The sequence below is a fragment of the Dermacentor variabilis genome, chromosome 8 (genome assembly GCF_050947875.1).
Source record: "Dermacentor variabilis isolate Ectoservices chromosome 8, ASM5094787v1, whole genome shotgun sequence".
Taxonomy (NCBI): Eukaryota; Metazoa; Arthropoda; class Arachnida; order Ixodida; family Ixodidae; genus Dermacentor; species Dermacentor variabilis.
Window position 1 is genome coordinate 6,750,253 of NC_134575.1, and position 17,431 is coordinate 6,767,683.

Below are 17,431 nucleotides of genomic sequence, written 5' to 3' on the forward strand. Positions count from 1 at the left end.
TACTGCCCAAACAAGTTACAAAAAAAAAATATATTGCTTCCGAGTTCTTGCTAATGTTTGTTCACAATATCACTCAAGCTGTAACTTGTAGTGCGCTGAAGCTTTATTTCTCATCTCCGACGGCAACGTTGAAAAGGCAGATACAGGGCACTGGACTGTCGTCCTCTGGCGCCGAGTGCTCTTTTCAACGCCAGCGGTCCGCGAGTTCCGCGGCGCGAATGGCCGTTTGACCGAGACGATACGCTTGCAACGAGGTCCGGTCTGCGACAGGAAACCACTGCGTCCACGTGGACCAGTGCACAGTGTGGCGTAGTGCGGTGCGATGCGGCGGGGTGCGCCGTTGCGAGCATGCACTACGCCCGTTTTAAGATTGGGGCTGTAGTATCATCTCCAACCAACCTGCTTTGCTGGTAGCCATTTCATGCTTTCGATTACGATTACTCTCGATTACGGGAGAGCGTCATTTTTTTCTTTTTCTTTTGTTGTTGTTGCCAGTAATCTGTAATTGTCGTTTCTCCGGTCACATTTTACCGTCTCCACGTGGAAAGCCAGCTACGAGTTTGTATTGCTGCGGTGCTGACAGCTGCTGGCGATGCTTTACCGAGGGCGGTCCTAAAAGCGGTGACGTCAGTGACCGGAGTGACCTGCTAACGTGATTCACTCGTGTCCAGTTCACGTAAACGAAATTTCATTGCGCGGCAATGTGTTCTTGCGTGAACGTGCTCGGGAGCCCATGCCAGGAAATGCACAGCGCTCCTCCGGAAATGATAAGTTCCACTTCAACTTTGTTCGATCGTGCAACTGCCGTTGGGATCCACCTTCAAGAGCACGCATATATACGCAGCCAAATCAGCTACGGCAAACCTCAGTGCTCCTGGCTGTTCCTCCTCTTGCCTGGAAATTCTACTATACGGCTGCACTTCCAAAGAACGGAATTACGGTTCGAGAACTTTGGAACGCTTAGGTAATTTCGGAATTTTAGAACTACTACTTTCGGTAATTGGCAAAATGCTCTATTGAGCCTCTCTCTCGGACCTGCACAATTGCCACTGAAAACCCTAAGACGCCGTTTTTGAACTATAAGCGTAACTCCAAACTTCTCACTCCGTTGTCGCCCACTGATATTAGTAAGCCGTTGAACACATCTGTGGATATATCTGCTAACTACAAATCGTCTGCATACATTCAGCGTTATATATTGGTTGCTCTACCAATACTCCATTCTGTTTTTGCCAAAGGTTAAACCCTGTGGCTGCTCAGTTTAGTTCCCTTTCCACTCCCCTTTTACTACGGCCGATAAAATGAAGTAGTGACAATGGACAGCTCTGTTGCAGCCTTTCGTTAACATCTTCTGTGCTCTCCACACTTAAGCCTTGCCGCGGAATGTGAACTTTACTCTCAGCGTATATTTCATTTGGCAGTTTCGTGATGACTTCGTTCACACCTTCCGCTGTCAGAGTATTCCACAAAATATTTCTGCTATGTTAACACGTACGCCAGATATCTGGCGCAGACCTTAGTTATCGGCAACGAAAGATCGTTGGATTTTTGCTCTGAGCACGAGAACGCGTGGCTGCGGCGGATCACGCAAGTGCACGTGTTGTGTTCTCGGCGTATGCTAAAGAACGCACGATGGCCGCAGCTAACCCGTTGCCCTATAGTTATCCACTGCGGCATCCTTCGTAGCACGTGTGCGAATTTGAAACATGGAACTCAGTCAAACAACGCCGCGTGCGCCATGTCTAAGTGCCAGTTTATTCGACTCGCACCCGGCGACTATACACACTTGTGCCAGAACGCCAACATCGCAAATGTTCGTGAAGCAAAGACGAGTGTGAGTTGCACACTAATTCACACTCGCACGTTGAACACTTTCTTCAAGAACTCCTGCGGTCTGGCAGGGCTGGCGCTGACCACCCTGACGACGGGGTCCCTGTTGGAAGAGCCTGCGGCAAAGTTCACCTGCAAGAATAAGGCACACGACGTGTTTGTTTTGATAAAACATAGTAGACGTGGCGGTTTGTGTGCATTCTGTACCTTGAATTGGACCTTGAATCTCTCGAGCAAGAAGTTCCACTTGAGCGCGGTGAGGTCGTTTTCGGATAGGCCCTTGAACTCCTCCACCTTCGCAAGCACACAACGGGACACACGAAAAGGGAGACGAAACAGAAAAAGTTCACGTCCGCCTGATTCACCCAGTCAGGACAACAACAACGCCGGAGAAGGCAGCGCGTTTCGCAATGCGAAAGGTCGTATTCTTTTGTGGGTGCGTCGCCTGCCATTCGGCCTAGATGCGCATTTAAATAAAAAGGGCCCTCCGCCGGCAGAAATTGCAGTGGTGGCTTGGGAACTTATCGGCCATAAGCTAGCGAAACCGCTCATGGAGGGCAACTCGACAAAGCCCTCCTCCTGGGTGGGACCTAACTCTTGCCATCGATGGCGTGGCTCATCAGCAGTATCGAATTTCAAAAAACATACGCTTCTTGGTAGCGCAACTAAGAATGCCTACACATACTTATACCGCTTATTACACATACCGCTTATTAATGAAGCTATCGAATCTTAACATAAACAGTAAGATTACAAATTGGATAGCTAATTTTTTTAATCAACCGAAGTCAAACAGGCTACGTGAATGGGTACTCATCTTCACTTTCGCATGTAAAATCCGGTGTACCGCAGGGTTTGGTCCTGGGTTCAATATTATTTCTGATCTATATTAACGACATAGGAAACACTTTATCTTCTACTATAAGGTTATTTGCAGACGACTGTATCATCTACAGGCGAATATGTAACGCCGAAGAGGAGAACTCATTACAGGTAGACCTCTACAAACTCGCATTTTGGGTGTTGCCAGTGGCAAATGGAAATTGACATTTCTAAAACTAAGGCCATGACGTTCACGATAACACATAATCCAGAATTGAGCTACTACACGATTCAGGGAATCCCTGTTGAGAAAGTATCCACATTTAAATATCTCGGAGTTCATTTATCCTCTGATTTGTCTTGGAACGAGCACATTTATACCATAACCAGTAAGGCTTCCAAAACACTCGGCTTCATTAAACGTAACTTATACTTGGCGAACTCTGCTACTAAGTTATTAGCATACACCACGCTTGTTCGTTCAAAGGTAGAGTACGCATCCATTATTTGGAATTCGCATCAAACCTTTCAGATCGATCAGCTCGAAGCAATACAAAATAAAGCTGCAAGATATATCACACACACACAAAAAAAAAAATACTCGCGAAACGACAGTGTTACGTATAAGAAGGAATCACTTTCATTGTCCTCTCTTCAAAACCGCCGACTAATAACATTGTTATCACATTTTCACGCGCTTTATCATAGTAGATCCCCGTTCCGCGAATCTTACATCAATGCAGCTCATAGTATATTTCAGCGGTTTGATCACCCATTTAAAGTGCGACCCCTTTTTGCTCGCACTAATCTGTGCCGTCATTCACCATTACTTTTGGCAATATATCATTGGAACAAACTACCGAGGGACATTGTATCTGCCATTAACCATGATGTCTTTGTTAACAAGTTGAAGGTTTTCCTAAATGTGTGATTATTTCTGTGTTGAGTGCTTACTTGCGTATGTTATTCTTTCTGTATGTACTTATGTCCCTGGATCTTACCAATGTTCTTTTTTACACGTTTGTAACTGTAACTGGCTCCCCCCCCCCTTCATGTAATGCCCGAATGGGCCTTCAGGATATATGAATAAATAAATAAATACTGCGTACATGCTCGAAGCATGGCATATATCCCTGGGGGAGACAGCTCGCGCACGTTTCTGCGCGTTGTTCTGTCCGGCAGGATTAGCGAAGATTAATTTTAGCTCGTTATGGAGGAAATGACCGGCATTTTCATGTATTATGAACATGCGATATGACCATCGGCCAGAGGTCGTTATCACTAAATGTAATAACAGATATACGAACCTCTCTGTGAGCCCTCGCACAACATTGACGGGAATGCCGAGGACAATGCAAGTGGTGGATTTTTTCAGCGAATTTAAGGGGTAATCTTTTTGTTCCAACCTTCCTGCCTTCTAATCTCGAGCGCTAGCAGAGCTCGTTCCACGGTACAAACACAGCATGCGCGCTTCTTCCCTCTTTCCACTACTAGCGGCGCGCCTTGCGGTATGCCGGTGGGGTGGCGAAACTGCCGTGAAATCCGCCCACTCTGGCCGCGATCGCGGGTTGTCCAATCCTCACCGTGATTCCGAGGAGTCCCTCAGCCGTGCGTCCGCTCAGGCGTGACCGTTCCACTGATCCCGTGTGGTCCGCCCACATGACTGGGATGTCCAGTTCTTCCGCAGACTGCGGTTCCGCCTGGCCCATGGCCACGGGACATGTCCCGTTCGTGCACAGGAGCTCGCCGGGTCTCAGTCGGAAGTTGCAGTGACCGCTGCGTGAGACCACATGGGAGAAACGCGTGAAATTCGGCCTGTGTAATGCTTTATAGGCCGTGAGCGGGGTGCCGACTCTCCCCTCTTTCTTCTACGTGAACAGTGAAATCTTGCCTTTTGGTCGGCATGGTCTCGTCCGTACAAGACCGTCAGCAACAGTAATACTCATGTTACGTACTCAAAGGCAATTTAGCCGGCATTCGCATCGCTTAAGCTTCGAAGGAAACGCGATCGACATTTCTGTGCAAGCGAAGCGAGGGCCGCATATTCACAGCAATATTCTGACGATATGAAGCATAGCGGCTGCTGCACTGAAGAATCCGGTGGTCCGTACGGATGACGTGACATACGAACGAAGCTTCGCTGAAGGTAACGTGCCAGTTTAACAATACCGAAGAATCCTTTCGGCGGTTTAGACTCACTCAGACACTTACTAGGCAGCTGCTAACACAGCTGATACCGTTGGTGCTTCCCGCTGGGTGTGCTTCCTACGACGCATAATATATATATATATATATATATATATATATATATATATATATATATATATATATATTTCAGGCCGTCACGAACTCTCGCCGAAGCTAACGTGCACTTTATTGTTTCCGACAGAATTACTCGGCAACTATTAACAAGTGACTGTGGCACATGCCCAAATACACTGGACGCACAAGGGCTGACCTCCGCGCAACGATCCGCCGTGTTGGCTCTGCTAAGCACGAGGTCGTGGGTTCAAATTCTGGCAGCTGTGGCGGCATGTCGATAAGGGCGAAATGTAAAAACGCCTGTGCACCACGCATTAGGTGCGCGTTAAAACACCGGATGATCAACGTTAATCCACAGTCCTCCGCTACGGCGTACACGTCGCAGTTTTGGAACGTGAAGCATCGGGATTTCATTTATTCTTTCTCCTTACTTTCTTTTTTGACGCAACGGAGACACATCTACGAAAATATATATGAAGTCAGTCGGCTGACAACGTCAGAGCTTGTGGTTGAATACACATAGTTGGGCTCACATCACGATCATGTAAATGTGCTTAAACGACGCGGGCGAAGGACGAGACACACATAGCCAAACTTTCAACTTGTTTATTCGAAAATCCGGTCGTCACCTGTGCGCACGTGACTTGCGCGCTGCACTCATTGGACATCCTTTTCTACCGACGTCGAAGACGCGTTTTTCCCATTTCATCACACATCCACTTCGCCTCGATAATAATCAAGCCTCGCTCGTTGATTAGGATTCCGGGTTGTGCAGCTATCAAATTCCAGATTGCAGGTGCAGTTTTCTTGCAGTGTGCGGCGAGATGCCCGTTGTCGCCGTTTCTGGCGTTGTTGCAGTGTTTCCTCGAGCGGTTATTTGGGCAGCGACCGGTTTGCCCGACATGCAGGGTGCCCCAGCTAACTCTAGCCAGAGTTTAAAGATATGCGAATGCCACGTATACCTGGACAGAACAATGGTAACGTTGTTTGCCGGCGCTTGGGGATACTCAGATTGTCTTTCATACCGCCTAATTAAATAATTAGTCTTCATTAATTAATCAACTCCCCAAATATTATAATTAGATGAAACGTGTAAATGAGAAAATTGTAGAGCGACATGAAACGCTCCCGATACAGCTTTCCGTTGCTCAATACGTGTTACATGAAAGTGGTTTTCCGAGCGTGAAAGAAGCCCTTAAATGCACGCAAAATTGCCGCGCGACTGGCCGCTTGAGGCGCTTGTATTCGCAGGCTTCTTTCACGCTTGGGAAAGCACTCTTATGTAGCACGTATTGAGCAACGGAAAGCTGTATCGGGAGCGTTTCATCTCGTTCTACAATTTTCTCATTTATACTTTTGATCTAACTATAATATGAGAAGTTGATTAATTAGGACGTATGTAACTATCTAGGAGGAAAAAAATAATCTGAGTATCTCCAAGCGACGGCAAACAACATTACCTTGGTTCTGCCCAGCTACGTGGCATTCGCGTATTTTTAAACTCTCTATATACACCATCCTCCAGGAGAGCGGAATTCTATAAACCACGCCCGTTTGACACTCAACAAATTTTACTTTTTTAAAGCCGCCTGGTTGCACTGTGGACCATAAAGTAAAATTAGTAAAAAGTAAAAAGAGCTTTCAAGCCAAACGCCGTTCTCCTCGCGAGCGTCGCGCTCCCAGACAGAGTCGACGTCAAAAACGCACAAGTGCGCGTATACGCACATAACAGCGTTGCGACGTCATTCACAGTGACACATGATTTCGAGAACTATTCAAGGCAACGTATATCGGGTTATTGGTTTAATCTGTTGCTTTGATAGACGAATTGAAAGAAATAATAAAACATACAAACGAGATGTATGCGTGCCCTTGTCTTACTTCGTATCGTATGAGAAACCAACAAACAAAAACACCACGGAAAACATAGGGGACATTACTTGCGCTTACTAATTGAATTAAAGAAATTATAAATTATTGGCACTGAAACTGGATGAAAAAAAAAGAACAACTTGCCGCAGGTGGGGAGCGATCTCACGTCTTCCCATTACGCGTGCGATGCTCTAGCCGATTGAGCTACCGCGGCGCGGTTTCCCCATCCACTTTCTTGGGTATTTGTGTGTTACTACTAGAACTAACCTTGGAAGTGTTAGCCAGCGCCACCACTCACAAACCTAGGCGGCGGATGTGGAACATCCTTTCTGCCGCAGGCGTCACGAGTTCGTGATCTTTCTGGCTGAAGGCAACTGGTCAATAAACCCGCACAAACAATCGGGCTCCTCGGTTTAACCCCCTTTCTTCTCGTTCTTACATAACGAGGGTCTCGAATCCGGCAACATTGATGCCGGAACGCGAGAGGGAAAGAGAAAGAAGGCGGGGCCCGTGGCGTATTCGTCATGCGATTCTCCGGCTCCGGTGTATGGGGAAACGCAGGGAAGAAATTTCGCTTGCGGAGGCTAGACGGGGCAAGTGGAGAAAGTGTCCTTGTTGGCGGTGACGCTCTTACGTTCCTGGAAGACACGGGGCTGTCGTGTAAATCGCCTCGACCTGCTCTCTCTTCTCTTCTTTCTTTCTTTGTCCCCTTCCCCAGGGCGCTGAGTCGTGCTCCCTAAAGGGCTGCAGAAAATAGCACCTCTTCTTCCTCACAATCACACTCTCTGAAATCATGGGTTCGCGGCACTCTTTCTATCTCTGCTATTAATGAACCAATTTGAAAAATTCAATTTGAACAATCCTTACAGGGCACTTAGCAACTTCCAGCGTATAACCAAAATGTCTTACGTGGCCTGGTAAGGGACCCCTTAACGCTAGCTTAGGTATTGGGGCCACTGGGTATTTTCCCCTCTTGAGTTTTAACTTCCTTGATATCAGCGTGGGCGCCGTATGCGCGGAATTCACAGCGGCGCCGCCAGAATGCGCACCGTGTCCAGAGGGAAGAGCGAGAGAGGCCGCCTCAGCCGTTTAGTCTGCTCGCGTAATTCGTCGCAGATCTTCCCAAATTTCAATGCGCTTAATTAGCATTCCTAGGGTACTTCACGCACTTTCCGAGGACGTATGGCTGGCTCTTATCTATATATCGCCTGCATATATGTATGCCTCTAACCTCGTCAACTTCTCTACGGTTTCTGCGATATTTTCACGCGCTATACCCACGTTCAGTCTGCTACGCGCGCCGGATTTACAGGCCACCTATGGACGCGACTTAAAGGCCCACTTATTATAGGCCCATCTGTAGAGCGCCACTTAGAGGCCACGGAACTTCGGAATGCCTTGCGGTGATTCGAGCACGGAGATCCGACAGTGACTGCGTGCGGTGCACTGCGGAGCGTCGAACACGTCGCACAGAGCGCTTCAACTGGAATCCCGAGGGGCACTCGGGGGGTGGCATGTACGCGACATCACTGACCACCGCGACGCCACCAGCCGTGCGCCAGGTCCGTCAAGGTCGAACTGGTTGAGGAAGGCGAACAAGACGCCGCTGAGGGGCGTCATGTTGCCGCTCTGCATCCTGGAGGCCACTTCGCGGTTCACCTGGCTGGCCGTGTACACCGTCGTGTCCACTGCGAAGGTCATTACAGAGCAGCTTCACTCTGAGGAAACTTTGCACCTTCTGGGTCATATTTTTTTTTTGTCTTGTCCCCATGCAATAATCGTCATTCTTGTCTCGAACGGCATTTGTGTTATAAGCGTACCACAGCATTATTAACGAGAAAATACCGAACACAAAGTTTCAAAGAAAGGAAACTCAAGCTACACAGATGAAGATTATTGTTTGAGGATAAGATACGCCCCAAAGGGTGTGAACTTTTTTTTTAGTGTTGTTCTTGTGCAAGTTGGCTGATATTTGGTAAAGCCACGCAGTTCTTGTAACTCAAACAAACACGACGAATATAGGACCGGGCACGAATTGGTGCTACCCCGTGGTACACTTGAGCGCCTGCAGTGTCCAGTACTCTGTTCTTTTTGTTTGTTTCACTTGCGCTGCAGTGGCTTCACGATGGGTCAGAGTTCTATATATATACATATATATATATATATATATATATATATATATATATATATATATATATATATATATATATATATATATATATATATATATATATATATATATATATATATATATATTACTACTCCGTTTGAAAACTTACCCGTATGTAATGCTTTGGAGCACTTCCTGTTGTGAATTTTTAAAAAGCCATTAATTAATTCACATCAAACACGCATGTTACTTTACCATAACATTTACTGTGGTGCCCTCCCTCCCTTCCCACCTCCCTGTAGTTCCGCTAGTTTCGATATGGGTTGAGTTCGCTGTTCTCCCAGGGCAACGGAATAATTTTTTTGCTCGCAAAACACATTCATAAAGCTCCGGATCGCTTGCATGCGTAATTTACAGCGAATGTTATAATTAGACCGCTTTATTTGAACTTTACTAAATATTGCCCATATAAGGACGCCCTTTATTTTCGGCAAATATAAACGAAATGTCTTGTTTAGTTTACCGAGGACATCGCTAAAACCAAGTGGGAACGTGTTATGACGCTTGAAAATAGGGAAAAAAAGAGGACGGCTCAGTAATTATTTGAAACGCTTCTAATTGGACATGGACCGTAAAAATATCGCACATTGCAGTTACCATGTCCCTCCTCCCCTTTCCCCCCCAAATATAAACCTGTTGTAACCTGTAACTATGTCGAGACACTGGAAAGCGTAGCTGATAGTGGCCATTTCACACGCTCTAACACTTGAATAAGATTTTTTTTTTTTTTTTACGAGAACCATCTTTCATCCCACCGCATTTAACTTCGCGCAGAGAGTTTTCATAGCGCACCGCCAATTCTCGCTAAATTTAGTCCTGGTGAATTTTATAGTTCTGCCAGGGCAGCGGGCTCATTTCTTCCCCGCTCGTTAGACACGCTCATAACACTCTAGAGTGCTTGCATACGTAATTTTTTTTTTGAAAGCCCCAATTACCCACTTGTTTTGACCTTCGCCTACACATCATCTGTTAGCGCATTTTTAGTCACCAAACATAAAGAAGCTACCTCCTTTAGTTCAGTGAGGGCACCAGGCGAAAGTATTATATCACGCATGAAAAAGAAAAAAGAAAAAAAAGATGAGTGCTCAATAATTATTCGTAACACATTTAGATAAGCTAGAAACGTTAAAGCTAAGCGACATGTTTCACTTAAAATGCTGTATTCCTTCAAAGTATAAAATATCTGAAACGCAGAGTTCTCTTGGGACATTTGGAAACCTAGCTGACAGCAGCGTGATACTTTCGAACACTTGCTTGCAATGTTTTAATGCTGCATTTGATCAAAACGTATTTAACATCGCACATAAACTTAGTGTATTGTTCCCCTTATGTTCGCAAAATTTGACCTCAGTAGTAGTTGTAACTATGCCAACGCAGCCGTCAAAGTTTTACACCGCTCGCAAAACAGGCTATAGCGCTATGGCAAATAGCGCTATGGACCACTTGCATACATATTCTACTGGAAAATAACCCCGCCATTTGGAACAATTCCTACACATTGGCCATACCATGCCCCTAATTTTCCCCTGATATAAACAAGGTGCCTTGTTTAACTCACCGAGAACACCGGAGAAACAAACTACGAATTTCGTATGATATACGAAAACACATGAGAAAACGGGAGTTTGATAGTTATCTGCAACACTTGCATTTTAAGGGACACTAAAGCGAAACAATAAATCAGTTTAGACTAATAAAGCATTGTTTGAGAACTCTGCAGGCAGTCATTTCAAAATAATAGTTTGATTATTAGATAAGAAAATGAAGGTCGAAGCACCAGTATTTGAATATCGCGCCGAAACCTCGACGCCGGTACGTCAGTGTGACGTCAGGGATTCCAAAGTATGTTTTCGAATTTGGGCCACGTTGGCTGAGTAAAGATTACCAAAACGTGCCATGTTTAATATTTGGTTCCTATAGAACACGATGTGGTCAATCTGTACCGCTACATAATTAAGTAGGCCCTAGAAGATGCCATCAAAATCCATGACGTCACAGCGACCAGGTGCGGGAACTTCAAGGAGGCGTCGCCACCCGTCTTTCGTTCTTGCGCTTTTTCTGGCTTACCAAGCGTCTCATCGTGGTAAGAGTGGTGTTTTTGGCGTTGTAGAAAGGTAATTTTCTGATGCAGATGAAATCGTTTTTCTCTTCAGTGTCCCTTTAAGTAGGAAAGTAAAAGTTTCGCAACGCATTGCGTTTAAGGTTCTCTCTATTTTAACGGAATTTCAATCGTCGATCTCTTATTGTGCTGTTGTTCTAGGAGTCTGGGAAACATTTCGATTACCGGCAGCATAAAACCCTGAAGCACTTCAATGAGTAACTTTCTACAACGGCTGTAACGAACCCACACAGAATAAGCACATATCGCTCGTCACTCAGAACATTGCTTCGTACTTCAAATAATTATAAACACCGTGCACCACATATTTTACCGAGGACACCGGGGAAAAACAACTAAATGCCGTGTATAACGCAAGAAAATTTGGAGAAAGCGACCATTTAGGAACGATTTTCAGAGCATATAAGCAACCTACACAGTGCAAATTTTTGGAACACGTCGCCAAAAAGTGGTCGTCACTTTTTCAAGATACGAAATATCTGCTAGTCTTTCTCCTTTCGGCAACAAGTAATAGTGCAGCTCTTATTTATAAACAGCCTCAAAATGAAATCGTCAGTCAGAAGTGACACATGCCCTTAGCAAAAAATTCAATTCATGGTTCTATTGGTATTCAAATGGCTCGGCACGTTCTGCCAAGGCCATTTTCACGAGCATAACTACGATATGTCATGATTACACAAGAAAATTTAATAATTATGCCTGTAAAAAGTTTGGCTATATCTTGATGGTGATAAGATACTCAGACTCTAACGCTATGCAGGCTATCTCTGGACAAAAATTAAATAGATCCAGCGTTTGATGATTTAACGATTTCATGCCGTAAGGCACACCAATCGTTGGGCTCGGCTGATCATAATACTTTATCGCAACTTCCACCTCGTCCGAAGGTTAAAGGTAGCAAGCTGATTTTGTTTTCGAATACGGATATGGAGGTCCCACAAAAAATGGGCATGATGCAAGTTGCGCAAGCTGATATTTGTAAAGGCGGTGTTAAGAACGTCATCTTTTCCTGGAGCGTCGCCGCAAACCTCTAGCCACGGTGTGACTAAGTCGACTGTGTGCCGAGAACAATACGCGCGTCCTCCGCTCTCCGTCGTTGGAGCCGAGTTCGACGAAGCAGGCTTTGTGCCTGCACTCGCCACCGCCGCCCTGGTCTGCCGCGAGCGCCGCGGGAACGTCGACGGGGACCCCTTCCCACGCACCGTTCTTCCAACGTCGGTTCCCGACCATGAACCTGTGTTTGTGTGTGTGTGTGTGTGTGTGTGTGTGTGTGTGTGTGTGCGCGCGTGCGTGCGTGTGTAAGTCGTCCCGCGGAGAGGCGGCGTGTTTACGATGCTGGACGAACGTATCCGCCACCTCGGAATAGGGGGAGGACCGAGTGTTTATAAACCGCTGTTGTGGGGATGCTCAGTACACTCTCTCAAGCAGTCATGTTAGACTGACGTACTTTCTCTCGCAGTCATGCAAGACTGATGAACTATATGTAAATACTGTAAATAAACCCATATTCCTCGTTCTCGATGAGAAGCAGTCCTTCCCTTCACCAACGTCCTCGGCGTGGATAAGTTGGACGGCGGCATGGGCCTTCAGCTACCTTTTAATTCATGCTGAACTCCAATCTTGACAACTGGTTACGAGCGATGGGATTGAGCCCCCAATCCTAACAGCGGGAACTGCCCAGCGCCAGGCGTCCTCCGCAACGCTAGCGTGTATGACGAATACCACGTGTCCTCCCCTACGGGGCGTCCCGACAAGGCACGAAAGACGATTCTCGCTATCAAAGCAGGGGATGCGTAGTACAGAAATGCGTTACTTATGCGGCCGCTCTATTAAGAAAGAAAATTTAGCTTCAGGTGTAGTTTTGTTGGACTTTCCAGTATGCAGCCGAAAGTGCTCGCTTTCAAAAGTGTGTGTGTGGGGGGAGGCAAATGACATACTTTGCCCCCCCCGTTAGGTACGCCTATGCTTGAAACTTGTTTTATTTATTATTAAGTGAAAAAAAAAAGGTGGCAGGGTATTTTTCTTTAGGGCCGGGGATCACAAAGCTATCAGCACTACTTAGAAAAAAAAAGACATAGACAACGGAGAAAACAAGATTAATATAACAAATAACAAGGCTGACAGCTGAACTTGATTGACAGATGAACTTGATCTCTGTTAAAACAGCTGCCTAAGCACATTACTTTGTCAGTGCGTCTCATGAAGTTTGTCCTCCTTGTTATTTATTTATTCCTCGGCAAGTTTGAATTCATTCGCTCCCAGGAGTGTAGACCGAGTGCTGTGGAGACTGATAAGTCCTTCGTAGCCAGGTTGATAGCGAGAATTAAGAAACTGTTCCCAAAATTGTAGATTAGACATTTTTTCGTCGTTGGCCTAATTTACACAATTCAGGCAACTCTGAAGGGAAGCCGATAGATAAAAAAACGTTCTCACCGTAGGGTTCCTCGCCGGCGTCATCGCCTACATCGACGCCCTGGATGTAGTCGAAAAGTGCCATTGCTTCGGGCATATCTTGAAAATACAAGGCAATGCAAAAAAGAAAGAAGAAGAAGAAAAGAAATGTGCAACACGGATTAGTTGACTTCACCGGAGAGGTCTGCAGTTCTGTTCGCGACTCTCTCAAGTGAAGAGTTTCTTCAGAATTCGATTTGCATTTATTGGACAGAAGAACGTTGGTTATCAGCCGATAAAAGGAACCAACTTTCCCCACATTGAATTTCGCACCGAACCGCAGTACCATGACGTTAGCATGACGTCACCGGTTTCAAAGTAGTTCGCGTGCCTTGGCCGCTTTATTCCGTAAATCGTTCTAGAAACTAAATTGTGCTTTTCATATATTGGTAATTATTTTGCGTGATGTTCTCGTGCAGCTATTGATTGATTGATTGATTGATTGATTGATTGATTGATTGATTGATTGATTGATTGATTGATTGATTGATTGATTGATTGATTGATTCGCTGTCCAAGCCCAGCAAATCTTTCAGTAATACTAGAGATGGTCGTAAGTGGCCAGAAACGCAACATAAATTTACTGTACGCGACGGCACTGGGATGACTCGTACATACCGGATGCATATATCACATCGATTGGTGATGCATTATGTTGCAGTAAAGCAGCGTGTAAGCTGGAGTATAGCTATTGGAGAAAAAAGAAAGCACTCGTGCAAGCTACGAAATGTACAGGCGTGCAAGAAATGTTCGGGAATATAATTGTTGTTTGTCATCGAGCGCCTTCATTTCATAAGTAGCGTTGCATTGGTCGTCGGCAGTATGTATATATATCAAGCTTATAACTGCAAGAACGGATCTCAACGGTAGCGAACACCCTTTACAAGGGTGTGTATAAACACCCTGATTTTAAGTATGCTTGAAAGGTGCGACGAGAGGTGCACACCTATAAACACTCGTTTAACACTCTTCAGGGCGTTTATCTGTTCACTTATTAGCGCGGAAACTTCAAGCCGGTCTTTCATTTATGACACAGCCACCTCTTACAGCGAAGCTGTTAAGGGCTAGTTCCCCCAGGATCGTGTCCGTGTGTAGGCACAAAATTCCGAAGATAGTGCAATGCCGGGCCGACCCGCCGCGGAGGTGAAGCAGGCGTTAAGCACTCCCCATACCTGCGCCGATGCCGAAGATGACAGTGCAATGCCGGGCCGAACCGCGGCGGAGGTGCAATTACACAGCTTCGCTTGTCATCCTTACTCACACAGCGGAAGGGCACTGAGTTTTTTCATTAGAGCAGGCTTGGCAAGCCAGGAAAACCCGCCGCAGTGGCTTAGCGGCTGTGGTATTGCGCTGCTAAGCTCGAGGTCGCGGGATCGAATCCCGGCCGCGTTTCGATGGGGGTGAAATGCAAGAAACGTCAGTGTCCTTTGGATTGGGTGCACTTCTCCTGGTGGTCAAAATTAATCCGGAGTCCGCCACTACGGTGTGCCTCACAATCATATTGTGATTTTGGCACGTATAAGATCCCAGAATTCAATCCAAGCCAGGAGAGACGCTCTCGAAAAACTGCTGGCGAATCCTCTCTGGGATTCCCACATTAAGTCGCCACGGCTTTTGACAGCGTCTACTGGAGTATAGTCAATTGTTTCCCGCAGACAAGCACTGCATTGCATTCTAAAGAACCCAAGGCTCAACCGCGAGTGAGTTTCCAGAACTTCTCTTGCGCCACGGGCGGCCCCAGAACAAGAAAGGAGTACACTCTCTGACACGTGGCGCGGGCGCGTCTTCCGCGAAATAAGTGATAGACCTTTTAAATAATTATTTAGCAGTCTAAGCTGATTTAGTGGTATCGTCGCTATTAAGGGACAGAAAAACAGAAAAATAATTTGAGCTGTATCACTTAATTATGCTTCAACAATGCCAAAAATTGTGCTATTACATGCAGTGAGAGGAGGCACAGAAACGACGCAAAAGCGAAAAGCGGCTGACGCCGCCGCCGTGAAGTTTTCACATATCATCATCATCATCATCATCATCATCATCATCATATTCATGTCCACTGCAGGACGAAGGCCTCTCCCTGCGATCTCCGATTACCCCTGTCCTGCGCCAACCGATTCCAAATAGCACCCGCAAATTTCCTAATTTCGTCACTCCATCTAGTCTTCTGCCGTTCTCTACTGCGCTTCCCTTCTCTTGGTACCCATTCTGTTACCCTATAATGGTCCAATGGTTATCTAGTCTGCGCATTACATGACCTGCCCAGCGCCATTTTTTTTCTCTTAATGTCTATTAGAATATCGTCTATGCCCGTTTGCTCTCTTATCCAATCTGCTCTCTTTCTGTCTCTTAAAGTTATGCCTAGCATTCTTCGTTCCATCGCTTTTCTTTTCTTCCATCGCTTTTCTTTCACATATAAGCTCGCCGAAACGTCACAGATTTTGACTGTTCAAGCCTAATTACGAGCAGAAGCGACAGCGCGAAGAGAAGGACCACAGCACTGTGGTCGGTGCTCGTGATCATGAACCAACCAGCCCAAATGCGTGCCCTTCTGAAGCCTAGTTAAGTTATCATCGCTAAAGATGGGCTGCACTGCATTCTAAAGGAGCCAAGAAACTGAACTTAGCAAGTTTCGAAAACGTTTACTGTGCCACAATGGTCTAAACACGAAAAAAAATGTGCAATGCGTGACGTCACATTGACGTGCTCTGGCGTCGACATTAAAATTGGCGTCCAATTAGAAAAAAAAAAAAGTTCCTCTTCTGGTATAACATGAACGCCTTACTGCACAATTAACGGAAACGTATAGTTCTGAAAGAGTACTTTATCCGGGGCAAAGTGGCTTTAACGATTATCCCTTTAACACGTTGTCCCTCTAATATTTCTCGTGCAGAGTCAAGCCGGTCGGCGTTCTCTCTCACCTGGATTGACGGTGATCACTGTCCTCCCGTCGGCGGACACCGTGAGCCCGAACACGTTGCCGAGTCGCACCCGTGCGTCGGCGATGTACAGCACTGCCCGGCCCGTTCATGCGCGCGAACGAACGACTCGGTGTTATTACGTCACTCGATCGGCAGCACCAAATCCGTCTCTCACCTGTCTCCTTGGCCTTCCACAAGTTCGACAGGTGGATCAGTTCGTCGTCCCACCTGAACAGTACACAGAGCACCTCGCTCACTGTGTAAGTATACGTACGTATGCGTGCGTGCGTGCGTGCGTGCGTATGTATGTATGTATGTATGTATGTATGTATGTATGTATGTATGTATGTATGTATGTATGTATGTATGTATGTATGTATGTATGTATGTATGTATGTATGTATGTATGTATGTATGTATGTATTCAGCGATAACAAGTCAACAGTTAATGAAGGCAAGGAAAGCATAAGTGTTTAGGGAACTAAACTTTTCAGACCGTATGTGAGTATTAACGTAACGATGGACTTCACATTCTTGATGAATGAGGGAGAAATTAAATTGTTAAGCAGGTGCAGCTTTGTCTCAGTTGAAAGCGCCGCCCAACCTCGTAGCGACAACTCGTCCACCCTCTTGTGTTATTATATAACAAGTCTCGGGGCACCGTGCCCAGAGGCGTTAGCCGGTGCCACTGGAAGTCACAGCGGCGGACGTTGAACGTCCATTAAACAAGCGTTGCATTGCAGCGCAAGCATCGCATGATCGTGTTTGCCCCGCTGCTCCTAAGTACGTTAAGACGCCCTTGCGCTGTAACGCCGCGCACGCGGTATTATATAATAGTGACGCCAAAGTGGTTGCTTACAATGTCACCTTGAAGCCGAGGTGGGATTGGTCGCACACGGTGACGTCTACCTTCTGTGCCTGTCTGCCGTCCTTGGTCGATATTGGCGTGACAGGCCCAACCTGCGAATGGCAGAAGAAGGAGCA

At 46.1% G+C, this 17,431-nt stretch overlaps 1 protein-coding gene across 1 annotated transcript in view; it reads right to left on the bottom strand.

The window, feature by feature from the left end:
* Positions 1 to 1,494: 1,494 nt before the first annotated feature.
* hdm (meiosis specific with OB domains hold'em) overlaps positions 1,495 to 17,431 on the bottom strand; it is a 47,214-nt gene continuing 31,277 nt past the window's right edge. Inside the window, exons 5-12 of the mRNA XM_075701008.1 lie at positions 17,307 to 17,407; positions 16,623 to 16,675; positions 16,448 to 16,540; positions 13,509 to 13,586; positions 8,321 to 8,474; positions 4,236 to 4,428; positions 2,038 to 2,124; positions 1,495 to 1,962 (exon numbers count right to left, since the gene is read on the bottom strand). Of these exons, the coding sequence (XP_075557123.1) occupies positions 1,852 to 1,962; positions 2,038 to 2,124; positions 4,236 to 4,428; positions 8,321 to 8,474; positions 13,509 to 13,586; positions 16,448 to 16,540; positions 16,623 to 16,675; positions 17,307 to 17,407 (870 nt within the window). The 3' untranslated portion in view covers positions 1,495 to 1,851. The remainder of the gene's footprint in view (positions 1,963 to 2,037; positions 2,125 to 4,235; positions 4,429 to 8,320; positions 8,475 to 13,508; positions 13,587 to 16,447; positions 16,541 to 16,622; positions 16,676 to 17,306; positions 17,408 to 17,431) is intronic.